Source organism: Phascolarctos cinereus, unplaced genomic scaffold (genome assembly GCF_003287225.1).
Source record: "Phascolarctos cinereus isolate Bilbo 61053 unplaced genomic scaffold, phaCin_HiC Scaffold_3;HRSCAF=262, whole genome shotgun sequence".
NCBI lineage: Eukaryota > Metazoa > Chordata > Mammalia > Diprotodontia > Phascolarctidae > Phascolarctos > Phascolarctos cinereus.
Window position 1 is genome coordinate 236,704,430 of NW_027555736.1, and position 18,386 is coordinate 236,722,815.

Here is an 18,386-nt window from a genome sequence, read left to right on the forward strand (position 1 = left end):
TGGAGACCCATGAGAAGACATTATGTCACATTTCAGGGCAAACCAAAAAAAAGAAAATATCAACTGTATGCCATCAACTCTTCTCTCTTGAATTATCCACCAGAATAAGGCTTTGATAGAATGACTGCTTTTATTCCACACAAATCACAGGGTCACACAGTCAGTAGGTGTCTGAGGTCAGATTTGAACTCAGGTCTTCCTGACTCGAGGCCCAGCACTCTCACCTAGCTGCACTAGTTTTTAGTAGTGGGGAGTAATTTCTTACCACTAGATTGTAAGCTCATTGAGGACAAGGACTATTTTTAAAGTACTATGTCTATGTGAGTTATTATTGCTATCATAATGGTGATCTTATATTAACAGTGCCTTGTACAGTGCTTTACACAACATTAAATAAATGTTTGTTGAACAGGTACCATAATTGGAGGATTTTCTTAAAATAAACTGCTAATTGCATTAAATTAATCACAGGAACTTTTGAATTAGTGCTCATAAAGGCAGCAGGCTCCATTTCTCAAAATGAAGCATCATTAGGGGAAAAAGCAACTTGGTTCTTAAAGAAGCCAATATGCAATTTTAAATGTCGTGTTGGTAATGACAATCTTCATTCAGTCACTATTATCACCACATGAGCACTTTGATTTAGCAGTCATTTAAATGCAAGAGACAGCAATGTTTATAACAATATGCAAAAGCTCTTGAGTGTATTCTTAATGTCTGAACAAAATCTTTTTCTATAATGAATTGATTAATATTTACTAATAATGTCTTTATTTAGGACCTTTCTTATAAGATTTCTCAAAGCACTTCACATTCATTATCTCATTTATCTTTACATTCTCTCTCTAATTAAGGATATTCATATTGCATTTTTTTAAACGAGATGAGAAAATCCAGAAAGCAAAGTAGTTTCCTCACTATCACATAGATTATAGGTGGAAAAAATGTTATTGGCTGTTTCATCATCTACAGTGATAGCAACCCTTTTAGTAAAAGACCCTCAAAAGAAGCCCCACCCCCCAAATGTTTGCCTATTTTTCATAAATTTCAGCTAGTTCCTCAGGATATACTCAGAATGACCAGGAGACCTAGGAATCCTTTACTGATAGAGGAAATATATCAGCACTTCAGTAAGAAGCTGTCAACAGAAACTGGCAACCCCCCAAACCTAGCTGTGAGATCATCTGCCCCAGAATGAGAACAGTTCAATAGAGTTAACATCACAAAAATTTTTTTCCTACTTCCATTTAATGACTTTTTTTTTTGTTTTGGTGGGGAAAGAATTGCACAGGAATTACTTCGAGTTAGTTGCTGAAGACTTTTAGGCCCTAACACTTGCGACTAGGGACTCAAAGGGTCAAATCCAACAAAAGAATTAGGAAGCAGTTTTAAAATATTTTACAGCGGTCTTTGTATGGTGGTCTTTGTATGGCTGTTGATTGTGTATAGTGATTCTTAAAGAGACTGGATTTAATAACCTTTGGTCCATTAAACTAGTGCTAATTGGGCAACTAGGTAGCACAGTAGATGAAGTGCAGGGCCTGGAGGCAGGAAGAATTGTCTTCCCAAGGTCAAGTCTGGCCTCAGATACTGTCTAGCTATGTGACTGTGGGCAAGTGGGCAAGTCACTCAAGCCTGTTTGCCTCAGTTTCCTCATCTGTAAAATGAGCTAGGGAAGGACATGGCAAACCACTCCAGTATTCTGCAGAGAACTGCAAATGGAGTCATGAAGAGCTGGACACGATTGAAACAACAGAACAAAAATTATTACTGATTGATTGCTCACATCTGAGCAGATCTTAGTTTAATGGATAGACTAAACTTGGAGTCAGAAAGATTGAGGTTCAAATTCTGCCTCCAACACTTACTAGCTATGTGACTCTAAGTAAGTTTTACTCTTTCTTGGTCTCAGTGTTGGGAGGGATTATGGGCAGGGGTGGGAAACCTGAGGCCTCCAGGTCGCATGTGGCCCTCTAGGTCCTCAAGTGCAGCCCTTTGACTGAATTCAGAGGCCACATGTGGCATCAAGACTGCAGGTTCCCCACTCCTGGACTGTAGGGTAACACTTGACCCAGAGTCAGGAAGATCTGTATTCAAATACCACTTCAGGGAGTTCCTGTCTGACCCTGGCCAAATCACTTAACCTCTCTGGGCCTCAGTTTCCTCATGTGTAAACGAAGAAATTGGATTCAATGACCATCAAGTCCCCTTCTAGCTTTAAATCTTTAATCCTATAATCTTAATAGGGGCTAGGGAAACACATAAGAGAGTAGATAGACTGGTTTAAAAGTGACTTCTTAGGACACACACACACACACACACACACACATCCCACAGACCCCTCCCACCAAATAAAAACCCAGGAGTGACAAAGAGTTTATTGGGATTCTTCATATGTAGTCACAGAGGCCTCCCCTTGAGATCCAAGAAGTCCCAAAATGAGTAAGAAAAAAAAAAGCTTCAATAAAATACATTAAAATGAAAAAAGAGAAATTTTCAGCAACCCACTGAATTGAGCTATGCTTATCTTCCTGTCGTTAACTATTTGTTTATGTTAGGTGAATCCATTTGCTTAACATAAAAGTTTATCGAGGACAAAGATTGTTTTCATTTTTGTCTGCAACTTCAACTGCCCAGGACAGTTTGATACATGTAGTAGGCACTTAATCAATGTTTGTTTAATTGAATGAATTAAAGGAGAAGACGAAAGTGTTCTGAATTATTTCAGTGAATGAAAAGCTCTTAGGACGAAAGCCAAATTTATGTAGGGAATGAGGAATAAAAGTTCTCTAAGGCAGCAGAGGGGAACCAAATCCTCCCCAAATCAGGACCCAGCTCCATTTTCTTCAAGAAACTTGCCCTAATCAGGCTGTCATACGTAAGGGATGTTAGATTTATTCTGTAGTCTCAGTACACAGAACTAGACTCGTGTATAGAAATGTCAGGGGAGGACAATTTTATTCTAATATAAGTATGAAATGGGCTTCCTAATTCCATCTCACTAGAGGTATTCCCACCGAGACTAAATGACTATTTGACAAGGATTTTATAATGGGGATTACTTCAAAATAGGGAGTGTGAAGGTCTAGATGACCTTGGGGGTCCCTCTCAAATCTAAGGTTCTATGATTCCAGCTGATCTAATAACAACTGAGACAAAACCCCTAGATCATGTCACTTCCATTTAAAAATCTTAAGTGTCCACACGATGGAAAATGCTATCTACATCCAGAGAAAGAACTATGGAGTTTGAATGCAGATCGAAGCATACTATTTGCTTTTTTTTCCTTCTGTTTTGTTTTGTTTCTTCTTTCTTGTGGTTCCTCCTATTAGCTCTAATTCTTCTTTACAACATGACTAATGTGAAAATATGTTTAAAAGGAATGTATATGTAGAGCCTATATCAGATTGCACACCATCTTAGGGAAGGAAGTGGGGAGGGAGGAGGAAGAAAATTAAAAACTCCAAAGTTTATGGAAGTGATTGTTGAAAACTAAAAATTAATTAATTAAAAAATAATCTCGAGTGTCCAAATCAGTGCTCTCTCAAACTGCTAGGGACAATGACGTTCAAATGAAGACTAGAAGAAATTTACAAAGTCAATAGATTCTACTTCCCAACTTGCCATGTATGGAGCTTCTATTAATGAGAAATGAGATCAGAGTGGTCATACTGCTTCAATATTTAAATGAGGTATGAATTGAAGCTGGACTCTTACACTTTTAAAGAATTTCATGACTAAAATAAAGGGGGAAAAAAAGAAGAAAAAGAACAAGGATGAAAATGTTTTAATAAAAAAAAACCATGGTTATTTACACTTGTAACTTGCTAAGTGTATAAACGTAAACTTTTATTGTTAATGTCACTTCACTTGTGATTCATTCCGATTCAAGGTTAATACTGTCATTTGAGCATACAAGTAGTGAGAAAATTATATTCACAGAATATACATCCGCGTGCATTCAGAAGTTGGTCGCTTTTTTAAGCGAGGGGTATAGACACTGTGCCATTAGCTCTGCTCCTGCTTCTTAAATGTACACTGGACTCAGTCGTGTCGTCTACACGCTCTTCGCTTTTCTTTTCTTTCAGGTTATTGATGAATCTCAGAGTGATTTCATCCCACTCTTCAGGCAACAACATCAGTAGGAACCCGAGGCAAATGATAATGGTGGCAGCCAGCCGGACAACATTGAATATCACCTCCTGTTTCAGGAGATCCACAGCTGTAGGAGAGAAAAACCAAGCATGTGTTTCTTAAACCGCTTTGAAAGTGAATCATTAAAGTCTGGGATATTTCCTTTCCCAGGTCTTCTGGCATCCCTAAAACTGGTTCTTTCCTCACCCTTCACCCCCACACGTCTAGACAGAGCTCATGTTTTCTAACGTCGTTCTCCATGTCTAAAATCGCCCCACCGCTCCCATCTTCCTGTCTAAATCTCATACTTTCTTCAACGTTCAGCTCAAATACAACTTTCCTGAAGCCTTTCTTCATTATGTGAGTTCTTTCTCTGTATCCCCATTGCACTTTATTAGTACCTCTGTTATGCGCTTTCTACTTTCTGCTTGTTATTATGTTTATTTGTACACGTCATTTCCTCTTTTAGCCTTTAAGTCTCTTAAGGGTTGGATCCCTATTTTCTCCATCTTTATATCTCCCCCAGGGCCTGGCACAATGTCGTGTGTATAATAGATGCTCAATAAAATTGCTTATTGAATGAATGAATGTCCATCTGTAGCTAGGCTGGGTGATAAGCCATTCACAGACACTGTTTTCTTCCATTGGCAGAGTGAAGGGGAACCACAGATGTTTATTTATTTTTTTTGCACTTGTTTGCTTTGGTAAATTTTGTTCCAACAGGATGGTATACTATAAATGCCACCCTTTTTGTTTGTCATGGAGATTATATGCAGCAAAAAGAATACGTTTGATATTTAATTTCAAAAGCAAGATGGCATAAAACAGATTGTAGCTATAAAAATTAGGCCTGCTATTTAGTAACTCTGTTGTCTGTCACTTCCAGAATACTTAAAAACATCTCCTGGTGGGAGGCACATAATCCCCCATTGGAAACATCTCAAGGTACAAAAGAAGTACTTGTTGTCCTTGTAAAAACTAACAAAACATCAAAAGGTACAGGTACCTGCATTCCCGGGAACACTGAGCACAGTGCCGATGGAGATGAGGATTGGGTATGTCAGCACAACTCCAACGTTGACCAGGATGTTAAATGCTGTAAAAGAATTGGAAGAAGATAGAGAATGAAGGGCAATTGGTATGTTGGGCTCTTTGCCACCAGCTCTTCCCAGCTGTAAAGATGTAATTTCTTTATGAAGAAGTAACATGCGGGGCAGCTAGGTGGCACAGTGGATAGAGCTCTGGTCTTGGAGTCAGGAGAACCAGAGTTCAGATCCGACCTCAGATACTTGACACTTACTAGCTGTGTGCCCTTGGGCAAGTCACTTAACTCCAATTGCCTCAAAAAAAAAAGTAGTGTGGTAAAGTCAGTTAGAAGTCTAACCTGATCATTAAGAAGACCACAGTTCAATTTAGGTCTCTAATACATATTGTCTGCATGACCATTGGGCATGGCACTTAACCTTGGTTACTCTCAGGCTATAAATAACAAGCCAGTTGCTGACTTACACAGTCAGAAGGAGTTTCCACATCAAGAATTGTCTATATTAATGACATTACAGACCCAAACCAGCATTTTTCACTAAACATACCTCATAAAACATTTTGTAGTTAGCTTCAGTCAGCCTTTAGTTATATAAATTTGAGGATGGCTTCCATTTACACATTCTCCTTTTATTTCTGGTACTACCTCTTCTGTCTTCTCTCTGGCTAAGATTCTTTCTGAATTAAGAACATAATTTCTATAGTTTCTCCAAATCTCTTTCTTAATCCTAACTCTCCAAATCTCTCTTCTAATTACCCTCTTTCTCTTTACAATCAAGGTATTCAAAAGAATTTCAAGATACCCTGAACAATAGAAAATTATGACATGTCTTTTTTAGAGGCAAAGCACCTCTCTTCCATTTAGTCCCTTTTAGTCCAAATCACTCATTTATAGAAGAGGAAACAGAAGCCCAGAAAGGTTAGGTAGTTTGTCCAAAGTCAAACAGGTAGGGCAGGGATTTGAATGGGATTTGAATGCAGGTCCTCCAGTTCCATGCTGCCTTGTACTCAAAATGCAATTCTGCTTATTTGGCAAGTTAAAAAAAAACAGTCCGCATATTTTGCTACAATAATACCTAGGCCTAGAAAAGATATGGTGGTACTTGCGCCATTGGAAGTGCCAAGAGAGTGAATCTTGGCAGGCATGGTAATATCTTGGGAAACTTGCACCAACTCCAGAATGCTGTGATACTGGAACATTATCCTGGAAGGAAGGGAGATGCTTTCTTTCTGAACAATCACTAACACTCTGATAGATTTTTATGCTCTGTTTCTCAGAGACCCAGACAACATAAAGAAAACTATAAGGATATTTGAATAAATAGAAGGAAAATATTTTTGTAATTGCTTTTTTGCTATTATGCCCACACTTACATAGAGAGTTAATTATTGTACCAGTTTTAATCATTAATTTAAAAAAATAAGCAATAAACAAGTCATTGTAGAATCTCATGTTTTTGTGGTCCATCATATAGGAAAGAGAAGTAAGGCTGAATTTAGATGGAAGAGGAAATGCCTAGAAAATATATATATACATATAAATAATTTTTTTTTCAGGGGGAGATAGAGAAGAAAGAATGTAGCACAACCCAAATGGAGGTCACTGTCAAGCAAGGCAAGTTGAGCTATTAATCACCTCTTAGCTTGGTCAAAAGAAGAATTAACTCCTCATCCTTTCTAAGAGGTGCCAACAAGCATTTATTAAGAGTTTACTCTGTGCCGTGGGCCAAAAGCTGGAGTTACAAATACAGGCAAAAATACAGTCTCTTTCCCCCAGGAACTTGCTTTCCTTACTATATTTGTGTGCGTGTGTGTGTGTGTGTGTGTGTGTGTGTGTGTGTGTTTGCATGTGTACATATATAAAGGGCTTTTCAATTTTTTGATAATATTTTTCCCAATTGCATGTAAAAAAAATCCTTAACATTCATTTTTTAATATTTTGAGTTCCAAATTCTCTCCTTCCCTCCTTCCCCTCCCCACTCCCTGAGACAGTAAGTAATTTGATATGGGCTTATACATGCACAATCATGCAAAACACACATCATGTTGTGAAAGAAAACACAGATTCCCCCCCCCAAAAAAATTAAGAAAATGAAAAAAACCATGCTTCAATCTGCATTTAGACTCCATCAGTCCTTTCTCTGGAGCTATCCAGCATTTGTCATCATGAGTCCTTTCAAATTGTCTTGGATCATTGTATTGCCGAGAATAGCTAAGTCATTCACAATTGATCATCATACAATATTGCCACTGCTGTGTACAATGTTCTCCTCATTCTGCTCACTTCACTTTGCAGCAGTTCATGTAAATCTTTCCAAGTTTCTCTGAGAGTATCCTGCTTGTCATTTCTTATAGCACAATAATATTCTATTACAATCATGTACCACAATTGTTTATCCATTCCCCAATTAATGGGCATTCCTTTAATTTCCAATCCTTTATCACAACAAAAGGAGCAGCTATAAATAAATGAATAAATGAATAAATAAATAAATATATATACATATATATATGTATATATATATGTATATATATATGTATATGTATATATATATGTATATATATATTATATATTATATATGATATATATATGTATATATATATGTATATATATATATATATATTGTATAAATATATGTATATATATATATTATTATATATATATATATTATATATATATATATATAATACACACACACACACACACACACACATCCTTTTTGGGAGGACCTCTTTGGTATACAGACCTAGTAGTGGTATTGCTGGGTCAAAGGGAACCACAACTAGAATGTTATCTTGGCTCTTTTTACTCAGATGTTTTTTTTAGCCACGTCCAACTCTTCATGACCCCATTTGGGGTTTTCTTGGCAAAGATATTGGAGTGGTTTGCCATTTCCCTCTCCAGTTCATTTTGCAGAGGAGAAAACTGAGGCAGACAGAGCTAAGTGACTTGCCCAGGATCACACAGCTAGTAAGTGTCTGAGGCCAGGTTTGAACTCAGATCTTCCTGACTCCACGCCTAGCACTCTAACAATTGTACCACCTAGCTGCTCTTATTTTGTCCTTATTTCTATCATTCTCCTTTCTCCTTAGGATCATGTCTCTCATTTTTGATTTGCCCTCAAAGGGCAGAATTTCATGACTTTTCCCAAAGTCATTGTGAACCCAGAAATCTGCTGAAGCCAATGCCCCCATTCATTTGATTTGCATCTCTGAAATTTTTACTAGTCTCTGGATAGGGCTGATGGCAAAAAGACAAGATCTTAATATGGTGGTAAGAAGTAATAAGGATTTTTTGAAGCAGATTAAATTATAAATCAATCAACGTGACTCTAATTCCTTGAAAGATTGTCTATCACTTGTTGGAGCTAGCTGCCTGTTGTAACTTTTTGCCTCATAAGATGGAATCAGTGGAAATCCATCACAGACAGTTGAATTTAGACACCATAAGAGTTTATTTCACTGGAAATAATATAGCTATAGTCCTAGGTCATGGTCTGATCATAGATTTTGAGCTGGAAGACATCTTAGCGGTCTTCTAGTTCAATTCCCTTCATTTTACAGATGAAGAAACTGAGGCACAGAGAAATTAGTGTACTTACCCAAAGGCCACAACAGGAATTGGTAGAGCTGAGATTTTAAATTAGGTCTTTGGATTCCAAGTCTAGTGCTTAAAGATCTTTCATTCAGGAGGGATATATGTAGGGCACGTTCTGGGTCATGAATATTTCTTCAATACAGTTATCCCTTTCACATAGTGACTTTCCCAAGGCAGTTTTGATATATCAGCATAAGAAATTAAATGGGAAATTTGGGGGGGAGTTTTGCAGAAGTCACAGATGATGCTCAAAGGCTAGCAGATGACACAGAAAAAGATTTGGAACTCAGAAATGCATAAAATATATGTATAGTGTTATATAATATTAACATATTTTATCTTTAAATACCACGATAATTCAGACTTCTCTGGTATGAAAGGAGGGCCAAAAATTTTATGCGGATTTTCCAGATCATGGGAGTACTGCACTTCTTACCTTCACAATGTGGAAGGGATAACTGTACTTTAATGTACTTAGGGTATCATCAGTGATAGTACTCCATCCTCTGGTACAAGTGCAACTTATCTGTCCCTTCCCATCCTGTGAAAGTCTTGCCCGTGTCTTTCCATAAATCCTTCACAGGTATATACCCAAGAATACCAGTGAACTAATACTCTTGACGTTATCAGGGCAACAATGAAATGATCAGATTGTACAACTGTTACACTTTGCTTTCACAAATTAACTAGCCCACCTTCTTCTCAACTGAAATTAAGTCAACAAGTACTTTTCTGTGTTCTAGGAACAGGGCCGGGTGCTGACTACACAAAGAAAAGAAATGAAACGAAACAAAACAACACAGTCCCTACTCTCAAGCATCTCACAGTCTAATGGGGGATACAACGTACAAACAACTACGTACAAACAAGATACATACAGTATAATTTGGAAACATATTTCTGGTCTCATGTCTCTTTGCCGATGTATTTTCCGCTAATTTTTGCCTATAATTGAATATTAGCAATGTGATGTGATCTATTTGTGTCTAGCATGCATGTCTCCATTGTTCTTTGGGTGACAAGTTTGATTGCTCAGAGATTGTGGTATTCCATGATTCGCAGCCATATAGGAGCACTAGAAGACACCAGTGGTGTTAATAAGATCTTGTTGTTGGATTGGAGTAGAAACAAGATCTTCCTAAGTAATATATAACTTGTCAAATGCAATGTAAATTGCTTTCTTCATCATATTCCATTCAGGGCTTAGTTTATTGTCTATTCATGGTATTTGTCTAAGGTTATATAGACAATAGGTTGTCCTTTGTCTAACTGCATATTATTATCAAAACAAGAAGAATTTCTCTATCCACTTGGTTCTTCCTGCCTGATTAGTTATGTTGAATTCTTTTTTATGATTACAGATCTTATTGAGAAGGCTCTGAAATAACCTAGGATTTGACATATACTGTCTTCCACAAAAAGGAGCATTTAGAACTAGGGTTTCTAAACTTTTTTCGATTATATACTCCTATAAGTAAAAATTTTTGAGCATGTACCCCTCCCATAATTGTACATTCATTTATTTATAAATCACATCCATTGAGTACTGTGCAACAAAAAAATGTATGTTATAAAACTTGCACAAAAATATAATTTTTTTAAATGAGGTAAAGAAAAAGTAACATTTGATCCTAAACTTAAATCACATAGGAGAATGACATGGTCAAACCTGTGATTTCGGAAAATCACTTTGGCAACCGTGTGAAAAATAGAGCAGAGAGGGAGACTCAAGGCTAGAAGAACAATTAGGAGACTGTTGAAATAATCCAAACAAAGGGTGATAAGGCCTGAACTAGGGTGGTCACAGTGTGAGTGGAGAGAAGGAGACAGCTGCAAAAGATGTCGAGATAGAAAAGTAAACATTTGGCAATTGTTTTACAGTAACGAGTGAAGGAGGGGCCACCCTAATGATAATGACGCCATTAAAAGAAATAGAGAAGTTCAGAAGAGAAAAGGGTTTAGGGGAAGAGATGATGTAATACAATGCATTTATAATTGTTCATCTTGTGAGACTAATTCTTTCCCACCTAAAATGAAAAGGGAGAAGGGTGCTCTTATTCGTCACTTCCCTAGAACAAAAGCATCTTTAGAAGTCATCCTCCTAGGGAGGTCTACCATATCTGCCAGGTCATCTGGGGAGATAATGGGTAAGTATACTGGAGAGGGTAAGATTTTCTCAATGGTACCTTTACAATTGCTTCCGTGATTGCTTAGTAAATGGTTACATTATAACTGTTTTGGGAGGAGGGCTGAAAGTCATCTTGGAAGGAAGGACATTAAGAAGTTTGCACAGTGGAGGGAGGCGTGGATTGGAGAGGTGCTGGGGGATAAGGGTAAAGTGTGGTTGTGTTGGAGTCGACTTCTTTGTTTAACTATCAAGGGGAGAGTAAGGTGAGACCCATTTTCCTATCTTCCAACTGTATCATACATCCCTTGGGCTCAGGCCATGGCTCGAATGGGTTCAGATCATAGCCCCCCAGAAAATCACAACTTCCATTTTGGAAACCACTGATCTTAAGAGGGAATCCTTCTTCCATTTTAACAGTGCTCTAGCCATTTCCAAAACAGTAGCAAACATGTATACCACATGTGATACTAATAAGCAAGGATCATCGAAGAAAATAATCTTTACAATTCAGTCTGTCAAGGAATCTTTTGTTATATATGCACAAGAGACATCTTGTTAGAGATTTGATGGCATTTTGTTTTACTGAAGTGAATCAAGTGGTTTGTGTGTTTTTATAGTCAACAAACAGTAACCACAGTGAAATCTTGTTTTCTTTTTACTTTTCAGTCAGTTACGGGACTGTATGTAGTCTGCTTTTAAATATGTATTCAAAAGCTTGCCCATTCCCTTCTCAAACTTTCATCAATGATACCCTTTATCATACATTTAAACTACTTTCATAAAGATTTTGTAGAGATAAGAAAGTAGGCATATGGATCAATAGTTACTGATGTCTTTCCAAATACCTTTTTTAGTGGTAACACTGTTCCCAATCTTTCCTTGCTCTTGACAGCACAATCTGCTTCATGTCCTTCATATATCCTTTGCACTATTTCTAGTAATATGTGTCACCTACAATTTTGATTTTTCTGCGAATACTAATCTTCTATGATTCATATTCATATGGTATAACTAAGATAATATTGACTTTGAAAATGAAGGGTATTGTGGCAGAGAGTAACTTGGTATCCTAGAAAGAACTGTGATAGTGGTGGTGGTAGTGGTGTTCAGCTGTTTTTCAGTCATGTCCAACTCTCCGTGACCTCATTCGGAGTTTCTTGACAAAGATACTGGAGTGATTTGCCATTTTCTTCTCTAGCTTATTTTACAGATGAGGAAACTGAGGCAAATAGGGTTAAGTGACTTGACTAGCATGACAAAGCTGGTAAGTGTCTGAGAAGAGATTTGAACTCAGGGAAGATGAGTCTTCCTGTCTCCAAGCCTGATGCTTACAGCTATCCACTCAACCAGCTAGCTGTAAGCTTCATAATTATTTTGTAGTCTCCTTTCTGCTCTTATTCAACACTTCTCTCTTACAAGACTTACCTTTGCCTCAAACCTTCTTTCAAATTATTCATTTCTCCTTCTCTAATGAGGACATTTAATGAGTATGTTTAATAATTTCCTGATGGAGAGTTTTATGTGTCTTTGACATATTTGGCAGCTGCTTCACTATAATAATAGGAAAGGGCTTTTTAAAAAAAATGATATCGCTTCTTGATTTCTATGTCCTTTGCCTCTGTGCATATTTTGAAGGCCTTCTAAAAGTTTTCCCTGAAACATTAATTATAATGGGATAGACATTGTGGTCTAGTCTATGTATGTATTTATACACAAATTATATATATATATATATATATATATATATATTATATATATATATATATATATATATATATATATATATATAAAACCATTTACTTTCCAGATGAACAATAATCTGATTTCCAGTATAACAATAATAGCTATCATTTATATGTTGCATTAAAGTTTGCAAGTCACTTTACAAATATTATCTCATTTTTATCCTCATAACAACCTGGGAAGCAGGTGTTAGCATTATCTTCATTATGTAGAGGAAGAAACTGAGGCATACAGAGGTTAGGTGACCTGCCCAGGGTCACACAATTAATAATAAAAGCTATATTATTATTATTATTATTATTATTGTTTTTATTATAGCTAATGTTGTTATATAGCTTACTATACACTGTGTTAAGCACTTTGCAATTATTATCTCATTTCATCTTCACAACAAACCTAGGAGGTATGTGGTATCATTAATTACATTTTACAGATGAAGAAACTAAGGCAGACAGGTTAAATGACTTGCCCACCACCATTCAACTAATAATAATAACAATAGCTAAACATTTGGTGCAGAGCACCAGAGATAGAGCGCCAGACCTGGAGTCAGGATGATTCATCTTTGTGAGTTTCAGTCTGGCCTCAGACACTTACCAGCTGGGCAAGGCACTTAACTCTGTTTGCCTCAGTTTCCTCATCTGTAAATGAGCTGGAGAAGGAAATGGCCAACTACCCTAGTATCTCTACCGAGAAAACCCCAAATAGGCTCACAAAGAGTTGGACGCAACTAATTGACTAAACAATATTTATATAACACTCACCATATGTCTGGCCCTGTGTTAAGTGCTCTATAGTAATTATTCCATTTGATCTCTACGATAACCCTAGGAGGCAGGTACTATTATTATCATCTCCATTTTACAGATGAGGAAGCTGGAGCAAACAAGAGTTAAGTGACTTGCCCATGATCACACAGCTAGTAAATAACTGAAGCTGGATTCATTTTTAGAGACTTCTTAAGTCTTCTTGTCTCTAGCTCAGAATTCTATTACTGTACCACCTAGCCTCCTATAAATATATAAACATAAATAAAGATATAAATAAACTGATAAAAATTAACTAAATATATAATTTCTTCATGAATATACATTATCTTAATACTTAAGTTAGGTTAAATAAATCTTAAATATTTAAATACATAAATTACAATGCATTATCTATAATGGGGTAAGCTAGAAGCCTTCCCAATAAGATTAGGGGTGAGGCAAGGATACCCATTGTCACCACTATTATTCAATATTGTGCTAGAAATGCAAGCTATAGAAATAAGAGATGAAAAAGAAATTAAAAGATTTAGAATAGGCAACGAGGAAACGAAACTATCACTATTTGCCAATTATATGGGGGTATACTTAAAGAATCCTAGAGAATCGACTAAAAACTAGTTGAAACAATTAACAACTTCAGCAAAGTTACAGGATATAAAATAAACCCACATAAGGCATTAGCATTTCTATGTATTACAAACAAAGTCCAGCAGGAAGAGATAGAAAGAGAAATTCCACTTAAAATAACTGTAGACAATATAAAATACTTGGAAGTCTACCTTCTAAGACTAACCTAGGAACTATATAACCACAATTACAAAACCCTTTTCACACAGATAGATCTAAATAATTGGAGAAGTATTAATTACTCATGGATAGGCTGAGCCAATATAATAAAAATGATGATTCTACCTAAATTAGTTTACTTATTCAGTGTGATACCAAACAAACTACCCAAAAATTATTTTACAGAGTTAGAAAAAATAATAAAATTTATCTGGAAGAACAAAAGGTCAAAAATTTCAAAAGAATCAATTAAAAAAATGAGGAGGAAGGTGGCCTAGAAGTCCTAGATTTCAAACAATATTACAAAGTGGAAATTATCAAAACAATCTGGTACTAAGAAATAGAGCGATAGATCTGTGGAATAGGTTAGATACACAACACACAGTATTAAATGACTATAGTAATCCAATGTTTGATAAATCCAAAGATCCAAGCTTTTGAGACAAGAACTCACTATTTGACGAAAATTGTGGGGAAAAGAGGAAAGCATTTTGGCAGAAACTAGGTATAGAACAATATCTCACACTGCATACCAAGATAAGGTCAAAATGGTTACATGGCAGACATAAAGGGTGATATTATAAGCAAATTAGGGGAACATGGAGTATCTTAACTGTCAGGTCTATGAACAAGGGAAGAACTTATGACAAAACAAGAGATAGAGAGCATTATAGGAAGTAAAACAGATAATTTTGCTACCTTAAATTACAAAGGTTTTGCACAAACAAAACCGATGCAACCAAGATTATAAGGAAAACAGGAAATTGGGGGATGGGGAATATAACAGTAAGTTTCTCTGATAAAGGTCTCATCTCTCAAATATGTAGAGAACTGAGTCAAAGTCGTAAGAACACAAGGCGTTCCCCAATTTATAAATGATCAAAGGATATGAACAGGCAGTTTTCAGATGAAGAAATCAAAACTACCTGTGGTCATGTAAAAATTCTCTAAGTCACTATTGATTAGAAAAGGCATATTAAAAAACAACTCTGAAGTACCACTTCACACCTATCAGAGTGGCTAATATGACAGAAAAGGAAAATGACAAATGTTGGAGAGGACAAATGTGGAAAAATAGGGACACTGATGCATTGTTGATGGAATAGTGAACCGATTCAGCCATTCTACAGAGCAATTTGGAACTATGCCCAAAGGGCTATAAAACTGTGCATATTCTTTGACTTAGTAATACCACTACTAGGTCTGTATCCCAAAGAGTTTTTTTTTTAAAGGGGAAAAGGACAGATATGTACAAAATATTTATAGCAGCTCTTTTTGTGGTGGCAAAGAATTGGAAATTGAGGAGATGCCCATAAATTGAGGAATAGCTGAGCAAGTTACAGTATAAGACTTTGATGGAATACCATGTATAAGAAATGATGAGTGAGATGTTTTCAGGAAAACCTGGACAGACTCATATGAACTGAAGTAAAGTGTATTGAGCAGAACCCGGAGAACATTGCACATACTAACAGCAATATTGTATTATGACAAACTGTGAATGACTTAGCTATTCTCAACAATACAATGATCTAAGACAAGGATGAAAAATGGTATTCACCTCCAGAGGAAAAACTGATGGAGTCCAAATGCAAATTGAAGCAAAATTTACTTTATTTTATTTTTCTCATTTTTATCTGTGTTTTCTTTCACAATATGTTAATATGGAACTATGTTTTGCGTGACTGCACACATATAATCTATATTAATTTACTTGCCTTCTCAATGCAGGGGGAGGGCATGGAAAGAGAGAGAATTTGGAAATCAAAATTTTAAGAAATAATTGTTAAAATTGTTTTTATATGTAATTGGAAAAAGAATAAAATATTTAAAAATTTAAGTTTTTAAAAGAAGAAATTGGATACTCCAATGAAGAAGAAGCTGCTTGTCCTCCAAGGACTGATAAATCAAACCCACAAAAGCTGTCAGATAAACAAACAGCCTGTTAAGAGTTAGAGGAAGTAAAGAATAGTAATGATTGATGAATCCTTGCTCAGGGATATTAAGGCAGCTAGCTTCAGCTTTCGGGAGCCAAGATGGCGGAGTAAAAAAGTAGTCGCTCTCACTCTCCCCTATCAACCTCTGAAAACCCAGAAAATACCACCCCAGAAAAAAAAAAACCTGAAACAGCTGAACCAGAAGAAAGATGGGGAATAGCAGGGCAGCAGCCCAACAAACGGGTCTTCCAAGTGCCTCAGCAAAAATAAGGGAAGCAGCACTACAAAGGCCCCCCAGGCAGATAAGCACCCTGCAGCATTCACCTGAAAGGAGCCAAAGAAAGCAACCTAAAGTCTTCCTAAAGCCCCAGCCTTGCTGATTCCAACCCAACACCAGGTAAGCGGTCAGAACCCCAGGAAGAGATCCTGAAGCCCAGGTGGTAGAGCAGGCAAACACCAACACCTGGACCTCTGAGTGCCTCAGTGAGGGCAGGGAAACCGGTGGAAACCAGCTCAGAAAACCACCAGGTGCCTTGGCACTCATATCCCAGTGCATTAGCAGAAAGGAGGGAGACAACACTGCAGGGGGCCCCAGGCAGATAAACACCCTGCAGCACCCATCTAAAAGGAGCTGAAGAAAGCTAAAGGAAAGAAAAAGCAGGCAACCTAGAATTTCCTGAAAGTTCCAGCTTTGCTGATTCCAGCCCAACACAAGGTAAGCTGCCAGAACCGTACAGCTTCCAATTGCCAATGTAAGAGGCCCCAGCACACAAAGCCAGTGACCAAGACCTAGGCTCCCAACACAAGAAGCTTGGGGTCAGTGCCCTCTGTTACCCAGCAGGAGAGCTCAATCTCTTTAAAGGCCAGGAAATAAAGAAACACCATGAGTAAAAAGAAACGTACCATAGATTCATATTATGAGAAGAGTGAAGATCAAGACAGAAATTCTGAAGAGGACAACATTGTCAACAAACCCATATCTGCAACAACAAAAGGGAATATGAACTGGTCTGAAGCCCAAAAAGCCTTCTTAGAAGAGCTCAAGAAGGATTTTAAAAGTCTAATGAGAGAGGTAGAAGAATCCTTAAAAAATACAATTGGCCAATTGGAAAAAAAGTACACTGAAGAAAACAAGTCCCTAAAAAACGCAATTGGGGGACAGCTAGGTGGTGCAGTGGATAGAGCACTGGCCCTGGATTGAGGAGGACCTGAGTTCAAATCCTACCTCAGACACATAATACTTACTTGGCTGTGTGACCCTGAGCAAGTCACTAAACCCCATTGCCTAGCCAAAAAAAAAAAACCACACAATTGGCAAACTGGAAAAAAAGTACACTGAAGAAAACAAATCCCTTAAAAATACAATTGGTCAATTGGAGAAGGAAGTACAAAAACTAACAGAAGAAAACAATCTGTTAAAAACTAGAATTGGACAAATGGAAACTAATGACTCTATGAGAGAGCAAGAATCAGTCAAACAGAAAGAAAAAAATGAAAAAAAGATGAAAACGTAAAATACCTCATTGGTAAAACAACCGACGTGGAAAATCAAGCCAGGAGAGACAATTTAAAAATCATTGCGCTACCTGAAAATCATGATGAAAAAAAGAGCCTGGACAGTATCTTTCAGGAAATCATAAAGGAAAACTGCCCTGAAATCCTAGAACCAGAAGGTAAAATAACCATAGAAAGAATACACGTCACCACCTCAAAGAGATCCCAAATTGACAATGCCAAGGAATATAATAGCAAAATTCCAAAATTACCAGATGAAAGAGAAGGTGCTGCAAGCAGCCAGAAAGAAACAATTTAAATATCATGGAACCACAGTCAGGATTACACAGGACCTTGCAGCTTCTACATTAAAAGACCGCAATGGAACATGATATTCCATAAGGCAAAGGAGCTTGGATTGCAGCCAAGGATCAACTACCCTGCAAAAATGAGCATGATTTTTCAAGGAGGAGATGGATATTCAATGAAATAGGGACTTCCAAACCTTCCTGATAAAAAGACCAGAGCTCAACAAAAAATTTGATCTTCAAGTACAAGATTCAAGAAAGACACAAAAAGGTAAATGGACAGAAAGATACAATATGTTGTTAATAAGGGTGGACTGTTTACATCCCTACAAGGAAGATGACACTTGCAACTCTTGAGAACTGTATTGTTATTACACCATGTTAAAGGAGTATACATAAAGGGGTGGATATTAGTTGACTTTGATGTAATGATAAAAAAAAATC

The 18,386-nt window shown here is 36.9% G+C and overlaps 1 protein-coding gene across 1 annotated transcript in view; it reads right to left on the reverse strand.

Moving 5' to 3' along the window:
• Nucleotides 1-3,791: 3,791 nt before the first annotated feature.
• Nucleotides 3,792-18,386, reverse strand: part of SLC35F4 (solute carrier family 35 member F4) — a 267,852-nt gene continuing 253,257 nt past the window's right edge. The window contains exons 7-8 of the mRNA XM_020986533.2: nt 5,141-5,230; nt 3,792-4,222 (exon numbers count right to left, since the gene is read on the reverse strand). Of these exons, the coding sequence (XP_020842192.1) occupies nt 3,981-4,222; nt 5,141-5,230 (332 nt within the window). The 3' untranslated portion in view covers nt 3,792-3,980. The remainder of the gene's footprint in view (nt 4,223-5,140; nt 5,231-18,386) is intronic.